At 50.9% G+C, this 23720-nt stretch overlaps 1 protein-coding gene across 2 annotated transcripts in view; it reads right to left on the reverse strand.

Annotated features, from left to right (window-relative positions):
* The window catches only part of INTS3 (integrator complex subunit 3), a 39994-nt gene that overhangs the window by 7307 nt on the left and 8967 nt on the right, over positions 1-23720 (reverse strand). For both annotated transcript variants that reach the window (XM_021088512.2, NM_001243322.1), the window contains 19 exon segments: positions 23053-23136; positions 21064-21147; positions 15459-15572; positions 15181-15265; positions 13794-13860; positions 11187-11331; positions 9895-10024; positions 8501-8598; positions 6517-6708; positions 5525-5612; positions 4950-5029; positions 4421-4512; positions 3970-4076; positions 3125-3244; positions 2635-2764; positions 2166-2220; positions 1822-1925; positions 1223-1267; positions 903-1022 (listed from right to left, as the gene is read on the reverse strand). In XM_021088512.2, coding sequence (XP_020944171.1) covers positions 903-1022; positions 1223-1267; positions 1822-1925; positions 2166-2220; positions 2635-2764; positions 3125-3244; positions 3970-4076; positions 4421-4512; positions 4950-5029; positions 5525-5612; positions 6517-6708; positions 8501-8598; positions 9895-10024; positions 11187-11331; positions 13794-13860; positions 15181-15265; positions 15459-15572; positions 21064-21147; positions 23053-23136 — 1940 coding nt within the window.

Here is a 23720-nt window from a genome sequence, read left to right on the forward strand (position 1 = left end):
ATACTCAGGAAAACTGAAAACATGTGTCCGCGAAAAAAAATTGTACATGAAGGTTCACAGAAGCTCTATTCCCAACAGACAAAAAAGGGGAAACCACGCTCTGTGCGTCGGCGCATGAGTGGGTAAACCAGCTGTGGTACATCCATCCCATGGAGTCTCATGTGGCCCTGAGAAGGGGTGAAATACAGATACACGCCGGAACAGGGAACCTCGACAGTGTTCCTAGGCTAGGTGAAAAAAGCCAGTCATGAAAGACCAAACACTGTATGATTCCATTTACATGAACTATCGAGAATAAATAAAGCTACAGAGACAGAAAAGGAGACGAGCAGTTGCAGGGGGTTAAAAGGAGAAAAGGAAAGCAACTGCGACTGGGTATGAGGTTTCTTTCTGGGGTAATGAAGATGCTCTAAACGAGACTGTAATAATAGCTGTACATCCCTGTGAATATACCAAAAAATCACTCAACTGTACACTTTGAAGCTGTTATTAAAACACACACCTTCAGACACACACGCACACACAGACCCTGGTGCAGACAGCCAAGGATGGTGGGGAATCAGCGTATGGGGGAGATAGGCTCTCCAGGATGTTTCCTGACATCTTTTTTTTTTTTTGTCTTTTTATGGCTGCACCCGCAGCATATGGAAGTTCCCAGGCAAGGGGTCAAAGTGGAGCTGCAGCTGCTGGCCTATACCACAGCCACAGCTATGTCAGCTCCGAGCCACGTCTGCCACCCACGCCACAGCTCAAGCAAGGCACCATCGGATCCTTAACCCACTGAGCGAGGCCAGGGATCAAACCCGCATCCTCCTGGATACTAGTCAGGGTCTTAACCTGCTGAGCTGCAACGGGAACTCCCTGACATCATAGGGTCCCTCTTATGTAGGGACCACACCCACCTGGCCCTTAGGTAATAGAGCAGGTGGTAGCCAATCTTGGGCTGCTTCTGATATAGCTCAGAGAGAAGATCCAGAAGCAGAGAGAAGCTGCTGTTGTCTTCTTGCATCTGGCAGAGGTTCCTGGAGGGGGAGATGGGAGGAGAGGAGAGAGTTCTTCTTAGGACAGACTCCTCTAGGGCGATTCTGGGGGGCATGGCTCTGTGCCCACTGCACACACCCTCCTTTCTGGAAAGGGAGCCCCACTACCCAGGACAGGAGCATATGCAGGCCAATAGGGAGGGTGGACGGCAGAGTAGCATCTCCTACAGCTGGATGCTTACCTAAATATTAGGTATAGAGGCTTCCCCACAGACTCCTCCAGGGACCTATAAGAGCAAGGTGACACGTGACAGTCCATGGAGGGGAGGAAGGCCCCCCCCACCCCCGCCAGATTCCTCCAAGGACCTACGAGAGGGGGGGCAACACATGACAGTTCATGGGGTGAGGGGGGGAAGGGGGGACCGCCAGCAGATTTCATGGAGGGCCAGCTGGAGGCTAAATGCCAGCCTGCTCCTTTTCTACCAAAGGCGCCCCAGGGCTTGCTCGCAGAGAGATCAGGTTCCTAACAGGTGAGTCTGGGTTGTCCTCACTGAAACCGAGATTCCTGCCCTTCAGGGAGGTTCCAGGAAAGGGTCCAAGCCCACCTGAAGCAGCAAAGGCTGGGGCTGCCTGGGCGGGCCACACAGGATGGGCAGCTAGTCCACCGCCCCCCGTCTCGGGTTCAGCAGGCAGAAACGAACCCTTGTTTAAATGACTCAGTGTGTGAGAATAAAAACAAGTGAAGAGGTGACTTTTCTCAAGTCCCCAGCCAGGCCACAAGAGCATCCTTCCAGCTCCTAAGGCCTGGTGGGGGGAGCCGGTCAGGAAAGACGAGTCTTACTCCTCAGTGATCTCCTCGGGCAGCACCTCCCCCCGGAAGTGGGCCTTGAAGAGCTCCTGCAGGCAGGAAGCGAGGACAGACAGCTGCTCTGAGTCAAAGTCTTCCTGGGGGGTGAGATGAGGAGGGGACATCACCGTCCGACCCAAAGCTCACTGCCCCCACTGCCCACAGCCTCTGAACGCCTCTGCTTCCACCTCCAGGCTCAGCAGGCCCCTTCCCCCATCGGAGGGGACCCATCGAGGGGAGGGGAGGGGAGGGGAGGGGAGGGAGGGAGTCAGCTGCCTGGGGGCCAAAGCTGAGCGGGCTGGAAGCCTTCCTCCCTGAAGGGGTGAGTTCCTCCTCACCTCCAGGACCTGGTCCACGATTTCCTGCATGACCTCACACTGGGCCTCTGTATCACTGCAGTGCAGAAGGGAGAGGAAATCTCAGGGACGTAAATGATAGCAGAGGGCAGGACACACACCCAGAACACACACAAGCACACTCACGTGCACATAGCAAAACAAAGGAGCTCTGTGGGAAGCTGGGCTGCTGCGGGGGGTTAGGAAGGAATTTGCTGCTCTCTGAGCAGAGGCCCACAGAGGGGAAATCCTCACCGACTGCTGGGGGTCTCAGGAGCTTTCTACTCAGTGCCTTGGAGTGAGATCCTGGGATGCTGGGGAACAGGGCTTTCCCCTCCCAGCCCACACCCTCCAGCCCAAATTGCAGAAGGCAGCTCCCAAGCAGCTTCGACCACCTCTCCACACCCCGCCCCCACCCACCAAGCAGCCCGGGGCTGCACCTCCCGAGGTTGAGAGCAGGGCCGGCACCCACCTCCCCTTCTGTAGCTGGAGGACTTTGTCTCTCAGGGACTCGTCCAGCTGGTCAAGGTAAGGGGTGATATCAACTGGCTCCTCCACCACTGTCTCCTTGATCGGGTGGAAGCGAAACTCTCTCTTCTTTCCTGAAGGGAGTGTTTTTGGACAGAAGTCACTTTGCCCAGACATGAGAAGCAGAGACAGCCCCCTGAATGGTCTGGGTCTCCTCACACGCACTGGGTGTGCCCCATGCACTCAGAGCTGTGAATGCCTGATTGTGTGCGTGTCCCAGCCTTGAGACGCAAACGAGGGCAGGGACTACTTCTCCTTTCTCCCTCTTGCTTCAGTGCCAAATGCAGGCATGTGCTCCCTGGAGTCTCACCCAGTAACCCTGTTAACAAAACTAACTCAGAGGGGCGAAGGTGACAGAGGCAGGAGGCCTTGCTCTTGCCAACTAGTCCTCCTGGGGTTAACCTGAGCCTGACTGCCTATGCTGCCAGCCTCACCTTTGCTGTTGAGATCCTCCTCATCGTCACTGAAGGCTGCCTCGGCGTTGTCATAGCAACTCTCATCCTTGTCTGACATGTGGTTGTCCATCTCCATGGAAACTGGCTCCTCAATTTTGACTTGGGAGTAAAGAAAGACAGGGCATTTAATGGCCTCCTGTGTCCCATGCTTCTGGGAAGGGGAGACTGGAGGGCAAGAGGGAGAATAAGGAGTTCACCACCTAAACGGAATATGGACCCTGGAAGGACAGAGAGCTTGTCCTCGAGCGTCCATGGCTTTCAGGGGGGGTTTGCCAGGAGTGAGAGCAGCGCAGGACCTGGCTCCTCTATGCTCAGCTCAGGTTCAGTGAGTGTCGAAGTGTTCTTCACCTGGGAAGCTCTGCTTGGCCTAAGCCCTTACCCCAAAACAAAAAGGAAGTGTGTGTGCGCGTGTGTCTGTCTGTCTGTCTGGAATTGGAAGCGAGATTTGAGACCCAACGTGACACCTCCTCACCAGAGGCCAGGGCACAGGGCTGGGAAGAGAGATCAGCAGAGCTGAAGTGAGATAAACATACATCCCATGAAAGCCTTCTACCTACCGAGGCGAGGTTAGGTAAGAGAAAAAGCAGGAGTTAAGAGAGCAAGAGAGTTCAGTGAAAATCAGGTACGATTAGATGGAGAAGAACCAAGGAAGATGATCCAAAAACGAATGAAAGGAGGAACTGGGGAAGGAAAGACTGAAACGGACAGTGTCCCCGAGGTGGAGCCCTGCACAGAGATGACATCCCGAACAGGTCTCTAGTCTGCGCGCCCCGATGTGTCCCTCCCTCTTTTCAAACAGGTGACGGAGTGGGCGGGTTCCATACCTTCCACAGGCGGGCTGGGCGAACTGCAGAACTCAGGAAACTTCTCTCGCAGCATCGCCCGAAGCTCCTTATCCAATTTTGGGTTGTCAAACAGGGGAGCCAAATGCCTAATGGGCAACAGGAATGAAGGTCAACCCCAGAGCTCCTCACTCCTCACGCAACACGGAGGCACGCAAGTAGGTCCAAGCCCAACGGGTACAACTGGGCCATACTCAGATCCTTGGGAAGGGTCACCAGGGCCTCGGGAAGACATCTGAAGCCCCCGGCTAGAGAGAAACTCCTCCACAAGTCAAGAGGACATGTGCCTCGCAGTCCGCGGTGGAGCCAGTACTTTTTATAGCTCTCAAGGGCGGGGGTCAGCGTGGACAGAGCAGTACCTGGATGTGCCTGACCTGGTGAAAACTGAGAAAACACCCCCCCAGCCCACCCCACAGACACATGAGGTCCTTACGCCAGGACCCGCTTCTCCACAATGTGGTTGAGGGAGGAAAAGACGCCCTGCCGCACGTGGCCCTCCAATGGCGGATAGAAGTTGGGAATGATCTGGAAGGGAAGAGGAGGACCAAAGAATGAGCACAGGACTTTCCATCCAGAGTGTTCTGCTGAATTAGATCTAAAAAGCTGCTTCAGTTTTAATCAGGAGACACTGGGAAGTATGGCTGAGATGGTCCTGATTGTTCTGCACTGCCCAACAGGGAGACTCTCGCTCGACCTGGCTGCTCCTCGAGGAGACCGGATTCTCCCTTAAGTGATCACCTCTGAGGCTGAGAAACCCCGTGGAGGCACGGAAAAACCCAACTGGAGACAGAGAAGAGAAGTGCTCACTAACTTGGGAGAGAGGAGCTATGACATTGACCCACTTTTGCTCCACAGCCAAAGGGCACTGGGAAGACCTATTCACTGATCTACAAGGTTAGAAGGGACGCACACTTAACCCTGCTCACGCAGGCATGGGGGCAGCAAAGGGTGATGGCACTTACACGGCACATGAAGTCCAGGAGTGTGGCAGTGATGGCTGGGTGGGGCTTCATGGAGTGATGCATGACCAGGATGGCTGGTTCTGGAGGATGTGGAATTAAAGGGTCCCCCCATATCAGACAGTCTGTTTCCAGCTCCATAAAACGAGGTATCGATACATATGAATGGCTCCAGAGAAAGCTACGTCTCTCCCCCTGCCCCCCTAGTCCCGTGGAGCAGACCCAAAAGCAGACAACCCCCCAAAGAGCTGGCAGCCCTCATCTCCCCTCTTGTCCCCAGCATTCAGCTTGGAGGAGGGAGACAGCAGGAGAGGAAAAGCAGGAGACAGCACAGCCTTTTTCTCTGCCTAGGCCCTCCCCACTCGAAGCCCAAGCATAAATAAGGCGATGGGGTGAAGCGGGTGGAAGGATCCCTCAGCCTCATCAAAGCAATTTTCCTTCTAGGTCAAGGGAACACTGAGGAGGAACAACGGAACTGCTCCCAGATAAGCTGCCCTGACATCTAGGGCCGCTATCGCTGAGAACAGGCAGCGGGGCCTGGGGGTGGGGAGTGGTGCTGCCTGGTCCCGGTCACATACCTATGTTCATAATGCTGTCCTTGTCTGGGCTAAAGAACAGCCAGTCGTAAAACAAAGCCAGCTTGGCATTAGAGGCGGCGACATTTGACTGAAAAGAAAGGAAAAAAGAGGGCTAGTTTCATCAACCAGCTCCCTTCCCTTCAGAAGCCCAAGGCAGATTCCAGGGCCCACGTAACTGCTCTGCCTATGACATTCAGTTTCCAGTGAGACCGGGTGACACCCCTACTGGGCGAAGAGCACCCAAATCCGTATATGACTGTGACCACCCTGTGGTCTCACCAAGCAAGGGGCTAGGGATCAGCCCGGGTTCTCAGGCGCCCACAGCACATCCCTGGTCCCACAGCAACAACATCCGTGCCTGGGAGTCCCCTGCTCCCCTCTGAGCTGAGACACTCAAACCAGCCCCTGAGCTGCCCTCGCTGAGCTCCCAGGCGCATTCCTGAAGGAAAGACCCTTAGGAACAGCCTGTTGTTGTATCTGAATCAGCACATTCCAAGGACCCAGTCAGTCGGGGGAGGGGGATCCCTGTCAGAAGAGGTCAGAGGGCAGCTAGATGCCAGAGAAGAGCTTCCCACCCCAGGCACAGGGAGGAAACACTGGGAAGGAAATGACTCCACTGCGGACTCACTACGTTGGGAGAAGAGAAGTATCCAGAGCTGATGCCAAAAGGCATGGAAGTGAGGGTCTAAGGGACACCAGCCCTGAATCCGTGAGAGAAACAAGTCAGAGCAATGATCATTTGTGGTTTCTGGCAGCTGATGGAAAAGACGGGGACGCCTCAGAAAGCCAGGCTTGGGGACTGGCAGTGAAGGTGGAGATGAGCCCGGGAACTTCAGCAGACACGAAGGTGGAGACATTCAGGAGGAAGAGAATAAAAGGGCCCTCGGGGTCAGGTGGCCCAGGGAGCCAGGGAGAAGCACGGAGACACGAACACAGGCAAAGAGGGGCCCTGCACCACCCCGCAGCTGCGTTCCCAGGGCCTGGCCCCTCACCGTGCACGTGGTCAGGAGCCAGCCAATGATGGCCCATCGGGGCAGGATGTCTGAACTCAGCACTTCATTCGAAGGGTGGACCACCCCACAGATGTAGCGGATGAGGTCACAGCGCAGAGACTGACTGTCTGGGGTTGACAGGTACTGGCGCTGGAACCAATCCTGGTATCGCTTTTGTTGACCAAACCGCACCTGGGGGAAGGGGACGTTAGAAAGAAAATCTGGGAAGGGAGGGTAGGGTCTCTGGGCAGAAGAAAACAGGCACCATTCTACTCCAGGCTCAGCTCAGACCTCAATTTCTTCTTACAACTTACTCGCTAATTCACACTATCTCTCAAGTCCCTCGCCTTTGGGAAGACATCCTGATTTAGAGGCTTCTGGATTTAAAATAATGCTGCTCACGGAGTTCCCGGCGTGGCTCAGTGGTTAATGAACCCGACTAGTATCTGTGAGGATGCAAGTTCGATCCCTGGCCTTGCTCAGCGGGTTAAGGATCCAGTGTTGCCGTAAGCTGTGGTATAGGTTGCAGACGTGGCTCGGATCCAGCATTGCTGTGGCTGAGGCCTAGGCCAGAGGCTACAGCTCTGATCAGACCCCTAGCCTGGAAACGTCCATATGCCATGGGTACGGACCTAAAAAGACAAAAGACAAAAGATTAAAAAAATAAATAAAATGCTATTCACTACTCAGCACTGACCAAAAGCTTCCTGAGGCTGAATGACCTAACAGGATCATTATCCAAAGGACACAGACTCTCCAAACCTTCTTGCAGCAAGTGCTCCCCCTAAGAGGAAAGATCTAGTTTTCCTCTTGCGTTTTTTTTTTTTTTTTTTTTTTTTGCCATTTCTTGGGCCTCTCCCATGGCATATGGAGGTTCCCAGGCTAGGGGTCTAATTGGAGCTGTAGCCGCCAGCCTACACCACAGTCACAGCAACACCAGACTGAGCTGCATCTACAACCTATACCACAGCTCATGGTAAAGCTGGATCCTTAATCCACCGAGCAAGGCCAGGGATTGAACCTGCAACCTCATGGTTCCTAGTCGGATTCATTAACCACTGAGCCACGACGGAACTCCTAGTTTTCCTCTTGTAATACCCCAATTCAACTAACAGAGAGAGCAGAAGGGTTAAAAAAAAAAAAAAAACACTAAAGAAACACTGTCCAACAGAACTTTCTGCAACAATGATGAGTACTGAGCACTTAAAAAATATTAGCTAGCTATTCCAACTGAGGACTATTTTTTTTTTCTTTTTTTTTTTTTTGCCACACCTACAACATACAGAAGTTCCTGGGCCAGGAATCGAATCCAAGCCGCAGCTGTGGCAATGCCAGATCCTTAACCCAATGCTCCAGGCCACGGATTGAACGGGTTAGGCAGCCAGACCACTAACCCACTGGGCCACAGCAGGAACTCCAGAGGTACTACATTCTCAATTTTATTTTAACATTTAAATTGCAACATGTGGCTAGCGGCTACCACATGGGACGGCCCAGATCTAGACAGTTCTGGATGACTTAGGAAACCGAAAGTTGGCTAGAGCAGTGTTTTCCCAACCCCAGACTGGCTGCAGAGGAGCTGCTGCCTGGAAAGTCTGTTAAAAATACAGGTTCCTCAGACAGATTCTCTGGGTGAGTGAGATTCCGGAAGATGTATTTTTAACATGCTCCTCAAGCAATGCTGCCATAATGTAGCCATGTTTGGAAACCAAAAGGCTGCAGCTCTCTTCCTGAGGGGTCATGGGTCACCCAAAATGACCACTCTCCCTACCCGCTGACAGCACATTTCACACTTGTACATGACATTATTTGTGTACAAGTATTGGTTTAATGGCCGCGTTAGATAGCCTCACAAGACACGGCACTGTATCTGTCTTACTGAGCACCTCGCAGCACTGCTCGGCCAGTCAGTAACCAGCCACAGGTGAATGAAGAAGCCCAGCCAGCACCTGCAGCTTCTCTTCCTGCGGCAGGAGGAACTTACCCGGGATGTCATGAAGAGGAGCTTAGTCTCCATGTCCGGGGTCAGACGACATGCTAGGAATTTCCGGGACGTTCTTGACTGAAGAAGCTGCAGGATACCTGAATCAAGTGCGGGAAGGAAGAGAAAAGACAGAAGACTGAGCACCAGAGGGAACAGAAGGCAGGAACTAATGGCAAGTGGTCTTGCTCCTGGGGAACTTCTAAGAGCTGACCTAGAGAGGTCAGGCACAGGCACAGGCACAGGCTGGGGGTCTAGCCAGCACCTGTACGATCTGCTCCAGCCAACCACCATCCCCGGGACCCAGGCACATTCATTCCTTTCTTCCACTGGCCAGCCAGAGACCCCCACTCCCATTATTCCAGTTGGCAACATGTGAGAAAGTTGGGGGGAAATATGGGAAACCCTAGCCTCTCTTCTTGCTCCTGAAGGTCCCGTCACTGGGTCCCAGGCTCAGTGAGGTGTGGTGGCATAAGCACGAGCTCTGGAGTCAGACAGACCTGGATCCAAATCCTGCCTCTGACACTAGCTGTGTGGCCTCGGGCATATTATTTAATCTCCTTGAACCTCATTTTCTTCATCTGTAAATATGGGAAGTAAAATATCCATCTTACAGGAGTGTCCAAGGATCAAATGCGTTAACATACACTTGCCTAGCCCACAGCAGGCACTCAACACAACTCAATACATGTGCAATGTAAGAGCAGTGAATATAAGGTGGAACCAGGGGCTTTCTTCTCTTCATTGCTAACTCCCCAGGTCCTAGGCTCCTGCCCTCGCATTACATGCACACACACGCTGGAGGGGGAGTGGGGAGCAAAGCTGTACGGTAACAGTCCAGACCGTAAGCAGGACCCTGGGAAGGGGAAAGGGATGTGAGAAGGGCCTGGCTGGGGGAGGCACCCAGAGAGTCTGTTCCTCCCCCTGAAAAGGATTTTGGCCAAGCTGGCTCCTGAGAATTCAGTGGCATGACTGCTCCTGGGGAGGAGCCTCTGCTTCCAGGATTAATTTCAGCCCCTCTGCTGACTCAGTCTCACGAGCTGACCTCTGACTCCCCGACAGACTCAGTAAAGCTGGAAAATGGTCATCAACTCACCTCTTGAGCCAAAGAGCTGCCAGGAGAGGAGGAGGCGGGTTACGGGTCTGTCTCACTTTTTCTTAAATGACAGTGGGAGTCTGCCAAGTAGGGGCTGTCTGGGAACCTTGCACACATGAACTCTTCTGGGTACCTCTGTGGGCCCACATCCAGCTGCATTTGGCAGGGCCTGCCCAGTCCCAGGCATCCTAAATCTGAGCACCAATGCCTCTCCTATCCACCAGCCTCTGCCCTAGTGATTCCAACAACACGTACATGACCTCCCACCTCTCAAGGACAGCGTACCCCAACCCTTCCTTACCTGTGAACTGAGGACTCAAGGCCTGAGGGTTATGGATTATATCTTTCCAAAGCTGTTCAAATTCTGGTATCCTGGCAACGTTCTGAAGCAGCCTTACGAGGTCCCGGCCAATCATCAAACATTCCATAAACTAGACGGGGTGGGCGGCAGGAGACGCAAAAGAGAGTAAGAATATGGATTGGGTACCTGCTGCGGGGAGGATGGGGAACAAGGGGTCCAAGGGATTATTTGATTTCTTCTGGAACCAAGGGACTGGCTCCGAGCTGATCAGGGGACTGATAATCAAGGATGAGAGGTTAATGGACACTTGCTCAAGCCCTACTGGCTTTCACATTAAACTGCTGCCCTCTCCTCCCTGAATGTTCCCATCCAGGTCAGGTAGACGAAGATTCCAAAAGGCTAAGGCTGGTAGGGTGAGTCCCAGATACCTCACCCTATAACCTGCTTGGTCTAACAGAACATTCTAGGGTAACGGAAATGACCTCTACCTGTGCTGTCCAAAAGGATACCCACGAGCCACATGTGGCTCATGAGCACTTGAGATGTAACTCATTCACTTAAAAGACTGAACTTTAAATTTTCATCTAATTCCAATGAAGTTAAATTTCCACATGTTGGGAGTTCCCATTGTGGCGCAGTGGTTAATGAATGTGACTAGGAACCATGAGGTTGCGGGTTCGGTCCCTGGCCTTGCTCAGTGGGTTAACGATCCGGCGTTGCCGTGAGCTGTGGCGTAGGTTGCAGACGTGACTCGGATCCCGCGTTCCTGTGGCTGTGGTATAGGCTTGGCAGCTACAGCTCCGATTGGACCCCTAGCCGGGGATCCTCCATATGCTGCGGGGGCGCCCTAGAAAAGACACACACACACACACAAAATTTCCGCATGTGGCTAGTGGCCACTGCATGAGAGTTTACCTCTAGGATCTCTCTCAGGGGAGCTGGCAGTAGATAATTCACAATGGTACTTGACCATGGCAGTTACCCGGGAAGGGAGGTGGCGGAGGGTCACATAACAGCAGGCACACAAGACAGCCTATGTCTCTGGTGTGCTGTGCAACAGTGTCCACGAAGCTGACCAGGGAACTCCCTAGGATGCCAGCATAACAGGCAGCGTTTCCAGGAACTAGGGTTATTCCACACTGATGTCTCCACCCTCCTACCCTCATCTGTCCTGGAGGCCCTGAACCACCTCCATCTCTCCAACACAACATCTCTGGCCCCAGGTCACCACACAGGAGCGACAGAGGGGTCCTGTCCTGGGTTTCACTTCTCCACACTGTCTCTGTCCTCACCCGTTCCCGGAGCAGTGAGATGCAGAAGTCCACCTCCTTCTGCCGCAGGGCCAGGAGCGGGGTGGTCCCGTGGTGGTCGACGATGAGGCGGAGGTACGTGTAAACGGCCATGGCAATGAGGATGCTGCTCTTCAATACCCACTCCCTGCAGGGAGGGAAGACACTGGCGCCTGTACTCGGTTAGACCCTCGCAATTCACTCCCACACTTGGCTCCAGTGCCCCGGAAATGTCTGGTGATTAGCTCTGGGAGTAGGTTTTTGGTTCCTTAATTGCTCGTTCATGCTGTCATGAATCCCTCTTGGACTACCAACTGGCTAAGGTGGGGACAATTTCCTCCCGCTCTATCAGGTGCCCAATAAAGATAAGCACTAAATGAAAGCAATCTCTCCTTACCACGGAAGTAAAGCTTCCAATAAAATAATTTTGTTTGTTGACTCACCCATTCAAGTGCCAAGCACGGTGCGAGGTACGAGGGATAGAGATAAGCCATAGCTTCTACCTGGCTTGGGCTGTAAAGTATGGCCTGAGGGTCTCTGGGGGATGACCAAGTTTCAGGGCACACTTTGTCAGCTTGTCCTTAGCAGCCCACCAAGACACAAACCTTCCCCTGGCCGGCTCTCTGGCCACTGATTCCACTCCCACACAGTGAGTCACCTGCCTTAAGTCACAATCTGAAAAGAACATGATTCTGGAGGGCAAAGCCTATTTTCCCAGGAGGTTTAGAGGCTCCCTGGGGAAAAGGGGTAATGAAAAAATTGCACATTCCCTGCTGCTTGAAATGGGGTATTGAGACACCGTAGGGGGATTCCAAAAACTCCAGTGCTGGCTCAAGGTGCCAAAACCGGGGAGCTGCCTCCCTCAAGCGGGTGGTTTGTAAGGGCTTTGGCACCCCTGCTGGAAGGCAGGGAACCAGAGGAAGAAGACAGGGAGTTTAATTAATCCAACCAGGCAACATCCTGGTTCCGGAAAAGGGCTCAAGCCACCTAATTAGGAGGCTCTGGCCTTTTCCCTTCATAGAATGAGAGCAGCAGCCAAGGACACTGGCGGGGGGAGGCAGCTTCCCCCACCTGCTACGTTTTAGTTCCACAGCCCTAGAAACACTTGAGAAGGAGTGAGAGGGAGAGTGCAGAAGAGGACAGTTTTAAACTTCCAGGGACTCGCGGGCATCAAAGGATGTGAATTTGGGAGAAGGCAGGAGAAAAGGTAGGGCAGTTATCTGACACCAGGACAGAGACTGCGTGCTAAATGTCCAAATGAGTAAAATTCTGTTTTCAGGTATGGGAATGGGAGGCATCTGGCACGGGGGGACAAAATAAGAAAAAAAATCACTGTCAGGAAGAGGGCTAGCAGAGATCAGTGATCAGCGTATCTGAACCCTGGGATGGGGTCCTGAAGAGACAGATGAAAGTGAAACCCTCTGACCCAGGACGCTAGGAAGGCGAAGGCACAGAGACCTGGTAAGAGACTGTTGGGCTCTCCTGTGCTGTGTGATGGCACCAATGATGGAAGCAGTGCTGCCAGCTGCACCTGCACGGCCAGGCTCAGAGCACTAGGGGGCACTGCATGGCAGAGCTGGCATCGCTCTCAGGCTCCAGCCCAGAACACAGGCATCTCTTTCACAAGTGTGAATAAGGGAGGAGGAAACATGGAGACGCTCAGCCCTCTCAGTCATGTGACTACCTTGGTGTCCTCACCCAGAAAGAGATTCTGAAATCATGCCACAGGAAGACTGAGGCCACAGAACCAAGAGGAAGACCTCACCCCCAATCAGCCCTCAAAATTTCTGGAGTTCCCATCATAGCTCAGTGGTTAACGAACTCAGGTAGTATCCACGAGGATGCAGGTTCGATCCCTGGCCTTGCTCAGTGGGTTAAGGATCCGGCGTTGCTGTGAGCTGTCGTGTAGGTCGCAGACGCGGCTCGGATCCCACATTGCTGTGGCTCTGGCGTAGGCGGGCAGCTGTAGCTCCAATTGGACCCCTAGCCTGGGAACCTCCATATGCCGTGGGTGCGGCCCTAATAAGACAAAAGGCAAAAAAAAAAAAAAAAAAAAAAAAAAAAAATTTCTGGTCCTTGACTCGGACGGGGAAGGGACAGAATCAGCCGGAAAGCCCGACGTGTGCCCCGTCAGGCCCCCCCTACCACTGAGGCGTCACCGTGACTCCTCACTCCCACCACTCCCTGGGCCACCTCAACAAGAGGCGGGCATGGAGTGGATGGACAGTCTTGGAAGGGAGAAAAGGGGTACCTGCCAGGCCTGGTGATTGGCTGGCCCCACGCTGCTGAGCTCATTCTCCCCCACCACCCCCTAAAGATAAACATTCCAAGGAGGTCTGGATCAAAAATAAACCCTTATCAGATGAAACTCGTTTTTCCTGGGCTCTTGAGATATGTCAGCAAGGACCTTCTTTCCCACTCCTTCATCCCGGGGGCCAGACCACGGCATTAATCCCTTCATCAGCCCCTCCGTCCTCCGCCTCACCCCCTCTGACTCAAGGTGTTCCTGGGCCCTGACAGGCTTCCCACAGCCCTTGCAAACCCACTGCCCTCACTCACACCCCTGTGGTCATATCGAGCTCATGCCCCGCCCTTCGTGGTAGACTCTACCTCTGCTCCGTCAGGATATCCAGAACGCTCTCTGCCAACCAGATGTTTTTTGCTGTTACATCCCCACCTGATCAAAGGAGGAGAAAACAGAGAATCAGAATGGCTCTGATTAGCATCTCCGCTTCGACACTTTCCTACTGGTCCATCCCTAACTATTATCTCAGCACCGATGTTCCGAGGGCTGGAAAAACTGTCTTCTCTTCTGTCAGGCTTTAAAGTTTCCTTCTTTGCCTCCAGGGAGAAGGGAAGGGAAGGTTTGGGATTTTTCCAGAAACCAGAGCTGCTACTCTTCCATAGACAGAGGGTTGGAGTGGGAATATACTGACCCATGAGAGGGAACGTCTGGGAAGGAGATATGAAAAGACCACAGTTGGAAAGAAAGGATGATATTTCAGGTAGGGCTTGAGATGGGCGGGTGGCTAGTAACAGCTGCAGTCCAGCCATGGGATGTCCCAAATCCTGTGTCTGGGTCACGACAGGCCAAGGGTTTCTTGTTTCCAGGTATCACAGTCTTGGGTGCTTGCCATGAAACTTCCTGGGGCAGAATTAAACAGGCAGTGATGCCAGGCCAAAGTCTCAGGATGAGAAGTGAGGACAAGGAGTGCCAAACAGGGAAGAAAGTGCCAGAAGAGTGGATAAAAATAGCCAGCACAACGCTATGCCTTGCCCCAGGTCCTAATTTAAAAACTCAATGTTCGCAGAGTCACACATCGCACACATTAAGGTTTATAACATCACAAAAGGAGCCTCGGTGTTATACAAAATCTCAAAGAGGAAGCAAAGAGCAGATGGGCAATGCTGAGGCAGAGAGGTAGGGTCATTTCTAAGCAAACACATGTAATCTTGGGAATCAAAAGTAGAGGGGCAGGCCTCTTGGATATTCAGTGGCTCAGAGAGATGTTACTGATGCCAAGAAGATAACAAAACCTAAATGTCAGGGTCTGTTCTGTGATATAGTTTGTCCCTCAAACGGGCCCCAAGTGTTCAGAATACTGGGGTGGAGCCAGAAATGTCTGGGTTTCTGAAAGCACAGTGGCATGAGAGCCAATTATTTTGTCCTCACTTCTCTCCCCACTCCTTCCAGATTCTTCCTGATCCAGTATGCCATGAAACTCCAGAGTGAGGACTGGCTACAACAGGCCAACTGTTCTGTATCAGGCCTCGAGTTTGACAGGATGGAAAATGAGACAGGATTTAGTGCTTCAAAAGGCCCCCTGCGATTTTTCTTTTTTTTTTTTTTTTCTGCAACATGTATGTCCAGAGGATGCCTGGGTCAGACGGAAAGAGCAATCCAGGAATGGATGCCCTCAGGTACTTAATCCTTCTCCATCGCTGGATTTAGGCCCCGGGCTCCTCTCCTTTGTTATGCTCTTGCCATCCAACTTACCAGCAATCTGCTTCATGAATGTCATGCAAACACCATCGGCTCCCAGAACCCCACTCTTCACCAGTTCCCGGACCAACCACACCAACTGAAGGAGAGAGGAAAAGGCAGATGAAGAGGAGGGCCTGTGAATTTGAGAAAGGGGCTAATCCAACCACACTGTAATCTGGGCATACAAAGGTAGGGGCATGTCACCCCCAGTTCCTCCTTCCCTTCCCCTTGGGAGAGGATCCGCCCTCTGTTACCTCTCAGCTGGATCTCTCGTCTCTTCCTGGCCTTACCTGAGTACGGCAGGTATCCTGCAACTTCAAGTACTTCTCCATAAGTATCTGGTTGATTTTATTCAGGACAATATTCATGCCGTCACGACTCACCAGAGCCAAGTCCCGGTAACACTGTGAGAAGTGAGGTTTGTGAGCAGCCAGCAAACTGAGGATACGCTCCTGACCCCCTCATGATGGGCCCCCTGCTCCCCAGCCCCAGCTTCTCCAGCTAAAACACCACCAATGGGATATGAGTGGCAGCGAAAGACTTTCCACTCTGCATGCCCCCCTTCCAGAGGGCCCCTCCATCCCAAGCCTATCCCGTGCTCTGTCACACAGGGGGCGGGGGGGGGGAACTGAGCTACTCTTTAATAGGGCTGAAAAGTCTGCTAAGAAAGGCTCCCTGTCCCCCTACCTCCCTTCTAAGAAGCGTCACACTGTTTGATGCCACCAGCTGAGCAAAACCAGGTGGAGGCCATCTGCTTTTCATCTGCCAGGGAAAGGTCACTGCAGAATAGGTTTGACTGAACAGGCTGGAAAGGCTCTCGAAGAGATTTTAGACCTATTTTGACACAGCCAGCTGAAGCAAAGGGCTAGGAGTATTAAGGAAGGAAGATCCAAGGACCAGGGCCTCCAAAAGGGCAGAATCAAATGGAACATTCTTAACTAAACAGCTTTCTTCCTTTCTCTGGGCTGCGCTTTGCTTCTGTCAGGTGTTAAAAAAGGAGGGGTCCTTAGGCATACCTAACTCTCGGGGAGGTGATGGTGGGCAGGCCAGTTTCCTCTGCAGGCTTTTATTTCTCTCCCCCTAGAGCTTTTCTCAACCTGTCTCTCCAAAGAGACCGGACTCCTAGAGGACTTCCTTAGAGGACCTCATTAGCAACCTCCCTGGTCTGCTCCATTCCATGCTGTCACGATCTCAGCACGAAGGGTAAAATTTATGTGTTTATTTATTGAAGTATAATGGATTTACAGTGTTGTGCCAATTTCTGCTGCCAGATTCTCAGCAATAACTATATATATATATTTTTTTCTTTTTTTATATTATTTTTCCATCATGGTCTACCCCGAGAGACTGGCTATAGCTCCCTATGCCATGCAGTAGGACCTCACAGTCTATCCACATTACATGTTATAGTTTGCATCTACTAACCCCAAACTCCCAGATCACCCCACTCACAAAGGGTAAAATTTAGAGAGGCAACATCCTACAACCTCAGAAGGCCAGTAGCCAGGACATCATCAATAATGCCAGCAATCACAGGAAGGTAACACACACGAAATTTACTTTATAGAGACACTACCTGTGAATCACAGACCCCTCTTTGAAATCACTACCCTTTATTATCGTCTCTATTTTTACAGAGGAGGAGACAGACACAGAGAGGGGAAAGTAACTTGCCTCAGGTCGCAAAAGAGAGGAGAGGAAGATGCAAGGCCAGGCAGCCCAACTCTGAACCACCCCTCTATCACCGTTAGAAATAACTCAAAGGAGAAGAGGCTGCTGTTGATGGAGGTGAGAGTTTACAGTGCCTTTGAGACGTCTATCTTTCTAAACTCATTCAGCCTCAGCGTTCAAAAGGGTACTCCTCAAGCTCAACTGCCCCCTGGCCTTGGTATGACGAGGGACCCCCTAAGAGACTGGCTATTGCTACGTGCACTTCCTCTATTGTCCCGAAGTCAAAACAATCAATCTGATGAAAATACCTGCACTTATAGAGATCCTCCCATGTGCCACACACTTTTCATACCCAAAGAATTTGATTTTCCTCTGACTCCATCTGGGGGGAGGGCTGGGGGGGTCAAAAGTGCAAGCAAGGGAACAAGAAAGAGATAAGAGAACCCAGTGAACTACTGCCAACGTGCTGGTCAGTAAATGCTGTGGTTCAGCCCTGGAGCCTCCCCCAGAGAAGTGAGTCACAGGATGGGCAGAGGATGAGGGACGCAGAGGCAGAAGGAAAAGCTATGTCAAGCCAAAGACAGAGACGCTACTAATGAGAGAGGAGCCCTGTCTGTTTAAATGAAAGAAGAAATCCCAGAAATGCAGAAGAGACCCAGGACAGGGAAGGAGGACAGCCCCTGAGGAGACGCAGGGTCAGACGAGGAAAGCAGGTTCTGTCTGCCTAATTCCATGCTCCATCAGGGATCTTAGCAACTACAGCTGCTGGTAACACATGGCAGCAGGGTACCAGGAGGATCATATTCCTGACGTTGCCAGTTGTCTCTCCAACCTCTGTGCCAGTTTGCTGACTAGCTTGGAAAATTAAATAGATGGGGAAAACCTCAGGTGGAAACAGAGGGTCTCAAAAGAAAGGAAAGGTGACAGGATAACGCTGAGGCAGCACATCTGTCCTGGGCTGGGAGTAGTGATACTCCAGCCGAGGGCCTCCTAGCTCCCAACTGGCCTTCTGGAGCTGGCAGCTGAGAGACGTCCCTAGACCTAGAATTGCCAGCACCTGGGGCTTGACCCTTTGGTGAAGAGGGACCCTTTGGCATCAATGTTAAATCCTTTACCATTACCTGTATCGACCGTAGCCTACTAGAGCCTGCACAGAAGCCAAGGCCTTCACCCTGGCTTCCCACCACACCGCAGTCCCCCGATCAGGTCTGCGTCCAGTGATTCAGTTCAGGCATCAAATAGGAAATCAACTCAAAGAATATAAACACAAGAGCTGCCAAGCGGGCAGATGCAAGTTAAGAAGGTAGAACTGGAACAGAATGCATATTCCAGTCTCCACCAATACCTGACTGGGCTTCCCGCCAGTCTCCACTCTCCCAGCTGTGCTACGCTCTGACCACGCCTTCCTTCACCGAGTTCTCTTGTTAGCTTCACCTATTAAGAGGTCCCGGATACCTGGCCCTGACTCTCTGCCCACTGGCTCGGACAGAGGCTCCTAAGCTCACACCTTCCCAGAGCAGGCTGCTAATGTGTTCAAGGCTCAGTTTCTACTCCCACCTCTTCGCCTGTGCAGATGTATGAACAACTGAATCTCCAATTTCACCCTGAGGTTTTGGTTCCAGAGATAGAATTAACTCCAAATAAACCCTTAGAAAACACTACCCTTATTTTAAGCTGAAGCCTAAAACAATGCATTAGGGTCAGTCCTCATCAGGCACTCCCACCTCAAACTTCTGCAGGACGACAAGTATTTCCTAAGATAATCATCCTTTTAGGGAGAAGGATCAAAGCACGAAGAGAGAGGTCACAAGTTCTTGCCCACACAGTGACCTGGCTCAAGATCTCTGAATGAGTCACTGTCTTATACTTCCTCCTAATTCCCGTCTCCACCTCCTTTGTCCTAAGAGGTCTGAGCTGGGGGCCTGTCAGCCCAGGAGGCTCCCAGGTAGGAGATGTACTTGGAAACCTTTAGCATGTGAACCTAGTCCTGGGGCCACTGTCAACCAACTATGAGACCCAAGCAAGGGCCTGGGCCACACTCATGGGGTTGTTATAGAGCAGAAAGACAAGGTGTGCTACTAGTCCCTTGTCATGTCTGGATGGGCAAATTCATGACATTATAGGCACGTATAATGCACAGCCCAGCGGCTTCTCACCGTCGGGCCAAGCAAAGAGCTAGAAATGCCACAGGCGCCCTGCTCCCTCGACTGAGGTTTACTGATCACCCTAGCTGCTTCGGATCCCACCAAAAACACAAATAAAACCAGCAGGCAAGATGAATTTGCACTGAGATGCCTAAATGAGATTAAATTGTATTTATAAAGACCCATACAAGAGAAAATTAAACCTTAACCCCAAACTCTCCACCCTCATCTCTGCCAACACTTTCTTTAAAACAGGGGATGGAAGAAGTTCCCTTTGTGGCTCAGTGGAAGCAAACCTGACTCGTATCCATGAGGACACAGGTTCGATCCCTGGCCTTGCTCAGTGGGTTAAGGATCCAGCATTGCCATGAGCTGTGGGTGTAGGTCACAGATGGGGCTCAGATCTGGTGTGGTGTAGGCCAGCGGCTACAGCTCCAACTCAACCCCTAGCCTGGGAACCTCCATATGCAGTGGGCATGGCCTTAAACAGATCCCAAAAATAAAACAAAATAAATAAAAAACAGAGGATGGGTTGGATCACATAACGTTTAACAACACTAAACTGGGACATTCGTTTGTCTTCAAGACTCTTGATGATAATCTCAGTATGAAAATGAAATGCCCAATTAACCCAACAAGGTCCCAGCCCAGAAATGGCCTGGGAAACCAAGGACTTGTGAATACCTGCTTCCATACCCCCAACCTCACCCCAGACCCTACTCTAATTGGCATCAGAGGAGTACAAACACATCAGGTTGCCATGCCCAGAAATCCTCCTTCTGAGGTTACCTCAGGCAGCTAGGCCAGAGGGTCACAGACACCCTATTCTTGTCCCTGGGAATGATTTGCCCTTGGTTCCTGAACAAATAAATGACAATGTCTCTGATCTCCAGGTATCTTACAGGTAAGCTGGGAGTGGTTTGGGGGAAGGGAATAAAGCCGGAAACATCACATGGCTTTTTGAGAGGATGAAATGAGATGTGTCTGGATAGAGCCTAACACCATGCTGGGCACAGAGCATGTCTGTCTCCTTGCACACTCCCTCTGCTCAAGGAAGGGGCAAGGAGAACAGTGACTTCCCCCGTTCCAAGCTCTTCTCTGTTATTGTCATTATTGCCAGGTACCAGACATAGGCTTCAAAACCATCAAGACTCAAAGGATACAGAAAGTGGAAATCTGGAGAGGCAAAAGACAGAATTTTGCTACTTTATCACAGAAAGAACGGAATCCAAAGAGATCATCCTGCTCAGTCCCTCACCTCAAGGAAGGCAGGCCTCCACTACACGAGGGAGACGCTTATGTTTGTGCAGAATCCCAGACTAGTTTTCATAGAGTATTCCTCAGGAAGTCTGACGCCAGTGTACTCCAGTGACTTCCTTTTTGTTTTGTTTTTGTTCTGTTTTCTTTCTTTTGCTTTTTGGCCACCTGGTGGCATATGCAGTTCCTGGGCCAGGGATCAGATCTGAGCCTCAGTTGAGACCTATACTGCAGCTGAAGCAACACTGGATCCTTAAGCCACTGGACTGGGCCAGGGATCAAACGTGCGTCCTGGCACTGCAGGCACACCACCAATCCTGTTGCGCCACAGCGGGAACTCCTCCAGTGATTTCTTAATCACTACATTACTACTGCACCAATCATCTAACATCAAGCTAATTTAAATCCTACTTGCTGTAAGGTTAAGCCTACTCTCTGTTCACCTGCAGTGACCGAATCTGCAAACGAGAGGTCACGCTCTTCTAGATAAGAACTCGAAACCAACTTGCTTACAGTTGTGCTCTTCTCTGCATTAAATCCCAATTCTTTTGGCCTTGACTCATAAACCTAAAATTTAAAACTTTTTAAATGTGTTTTCATTCTCACAACTGCCTTTTATCGTCAAAATCCAGAAAAAGAGAAAGGACTGCAGTCAGAGTGACAAAACTACTGAGAGTAAAAAGAGAGCTGTAACTATATTTTGAGAACAAAATGACCCAGCTCTGCTCAAAGGGTCTGGGACTGTGCCAGTTGAACCCTAAGTTCCACAGAGTCCTAGACCATGGCTGAGAAGGGAATGCAGGTCCAGAATAGGAAGTCTTACCTTCTGGGCTTGGGCAGGTTCGGTAAGCACAAGGGTGAAGAGGCCCAGGCAGATTTCCTCGTGTTGCGGGGGGCCTTTACATACCTGAGATAAGAGGAAAGAAAAAGCTAATTGTCACTTATAGGAGGAAAGCTCTTAAACACAGTTGCTCCTAGAAAACTTGGGACTCAAGAATCAACTCTTTTTTTTTTTTTTTTTTTTGCTTTTTAGGGCCGCAACCGCAGCATACACATGTTCCCGGGCTAGGGGTCCAATTGGAGCTACAACTGCTGGCCAGATCCACAGCAACTTTGGATCCGAGCTGAGTCTGAGACATACAGAACATGCCGTATCCTTTAACCCACTGAGTGAGGCCAGGGATCGAACCTACAACCTCATGGTTCCTAGTCGGATTTCTTTCGGCTGTGCCACAACAGGAACTCCCAAGAATCAACTCTTAAATGTGATGACTTTCTTCTCCTAAAAGTAATGAGGCAGAGTTCCCACTATGGCACAAGATCGGCAGCGACTCTGCAGTGCCAGGACACAGGATCAATCCCAGGCCGGCATAGTGGGTGGGATAAAGGACCCCGCATTGCCACAGCTATGGCACAGGTTGCAACTATGGTATGGATCTGATCCCTAGCCCAGGAATGCCATATACTGCAGGGTGGCAAGAAAGAAAGAAAGAAAAAGAAAGAAAGAAAGAAAGAAAGAAAGAAAGAAAGAAAAAAAGAAAGAGAAAGAAAGAAAGAAAGAGAGAGAGAGAGAAAGAAAGAAAGAAAAAGAAAGAAAGAAAGAAAGAAAGAGAGAGAGAGAGAAAGAAAGAAAATTACAGGACATCTGTTTTAGGAGAGAGGTGGAGGGAAAGGATGGATCCAAACTCCAAGGCTTGATGAAGCAGAAAATAAAAAGAATGTTTAAAATGAGGGGGAGGAATGCCCATCATGGCTCAGCAGTTAATGAATCTGACTAACATCCATGAGGACGCAGGTTCAATCCCTGGCCTCGCTCAGTGGGTTAAGGATCTGGCGTTGCTGTGAGCTGCAGTGTAGGTAGCAGACGTGGCTCGGATCCTGCATTGCTGTGGCTGTGGCATAGGCTGGCGGCTATAAGCTCCGATTCCACCCATAGCCTGGGAACCTCCATATGTCACGGGTGCAGCCCTAAAAAGACAAAAAAATAAAAATAAAATGGGGGGGGAGGAATTCTACTCCACATCTTTACCAGAACTTAACAGACTTCAGTAGAGAGGGAGCTGCAAAGAATCATTCGTAGAGTAACAAACGCACCTCCCAAGTCAAGACCTTGGGCAAATCATTGAAGCTTTGATATCTGTAAGATGAAGTCTTAATAATTATTAATAATAAGTAGGAAATACTTACTGAACGTTCACTATGTGCCAGAAATTGGCCTTCACATGTACTATTTTAAATCCTTTCAACCTCACAGATTAAGAAATGTAAAAGACCAAACATGTGAGAATGATCTGTAGAGAAAAAAGCCACTACAGAAATATGAGTTATTTTTTCAAGTTGCTAAAGTCATCTAAGGCTCCAAGACATGGGACTCCCACATGGAGAAAGAGAAGAGTTGGGAAATCTGGTTCGGGAAACCAAGACATTAACTTCAATCCCTTAATTCCTAGCCACTGAAGCCTTGCCAGCTTTCTGAGCATGTCTGAGAGCTTTCAAAGAAGCAGAAATGGGAGTTCCCGTCATGGCACAGCAAAAATGAATCCGACTAGGAACCATGAGGTTGCAGGTTTGATCCCTGGCCTCGATCAGGGGGTTAAGGATCTGGCATTGTCATGAGCTGTGGTGTAGTTCGAAGATGCGGTTTGGATCTGGCATGGCTGTGGCTGTGGCGTAGGCCAGCAGCTACAGCTCCAATTGGATCCCTAGCCTAGAAACCTCCACATGCCGGGGGTGCAGCCCTAAAAAGACAAAAAGACCAAAAAAAAAAAAAAAAAAGCAACAGAAATGGGCACGGGGAGAGTATTATACTCACGTAGGCATTGAGGGCATCATTGGCCTCTCTCTCTGAGACCCCAGTGGTCATCGATGTCACAATGCTCATACATCTTTCCAACCTCTGCGAAGGGGTGAGAAAAAATTCAGATGCTTCAGACCATGACCTATGCAGTACTTCTAGCCCCAAAAGTTTTTTTAATTTCTAAAGATTTTAGAGAAATCTCATCCCATCTCTAGAACTAAACTACCTGTTTACAAGTCAAGTTACCACAGGGATATAATCAGCAAAATCCAGAATGTGTAAACCATGACAGGCTTCCTGGTTTCTAAATTACAAGGAAAAAAGCAGGGTTGGGGGGGGAACCTATGTGTTAAAAGAGGTTTAAGGGGGGTCCCCGTCGTGGCTCAGCAGTTAATGATCCCAACTAGTATCCGTGAGGATGCAGTGTTGATCCCTGGCCTCGCTCAGGGAGTCAAGAACCTGGCGTTGCTGTGAGCTGTAGTGTAGGTCGCAGATGTGGCTCAGATCCCATGTTGCTGTTGCTGTGGCTGTGGCATAGGCTGGAAGCTACAGCGCCAATTCGACCCCTAGCCTGGGAACCTCCATATGTTACGGGTGCAGCCCTAAAAAGACAAAGAAAAAAAAAAAAAAAAAAAGAGGCTTAAGGGAGTTCCCTGGTGGCCTAGTGGTTAAGGATTTGGCAT

The sequence above is a fragment of the Sus scrofa genome, chromosome 4, assembly GCF_054392235.1.
Source record: "Sus scrofa isolate SSC_HxYL_T2T_F1_AM1 chromosome 4, Sscrofa_HxYL_maternal_Yorkshire_Landrace_v2.0, whole genome shotgun sequence".
NCBI classification, from domain to species: domain Eukaryota; kingdom Metazoa; phylum Chordata; class Mammalia; order Artiodactyla; family Suidae; genus Sus; species Sus scrofa.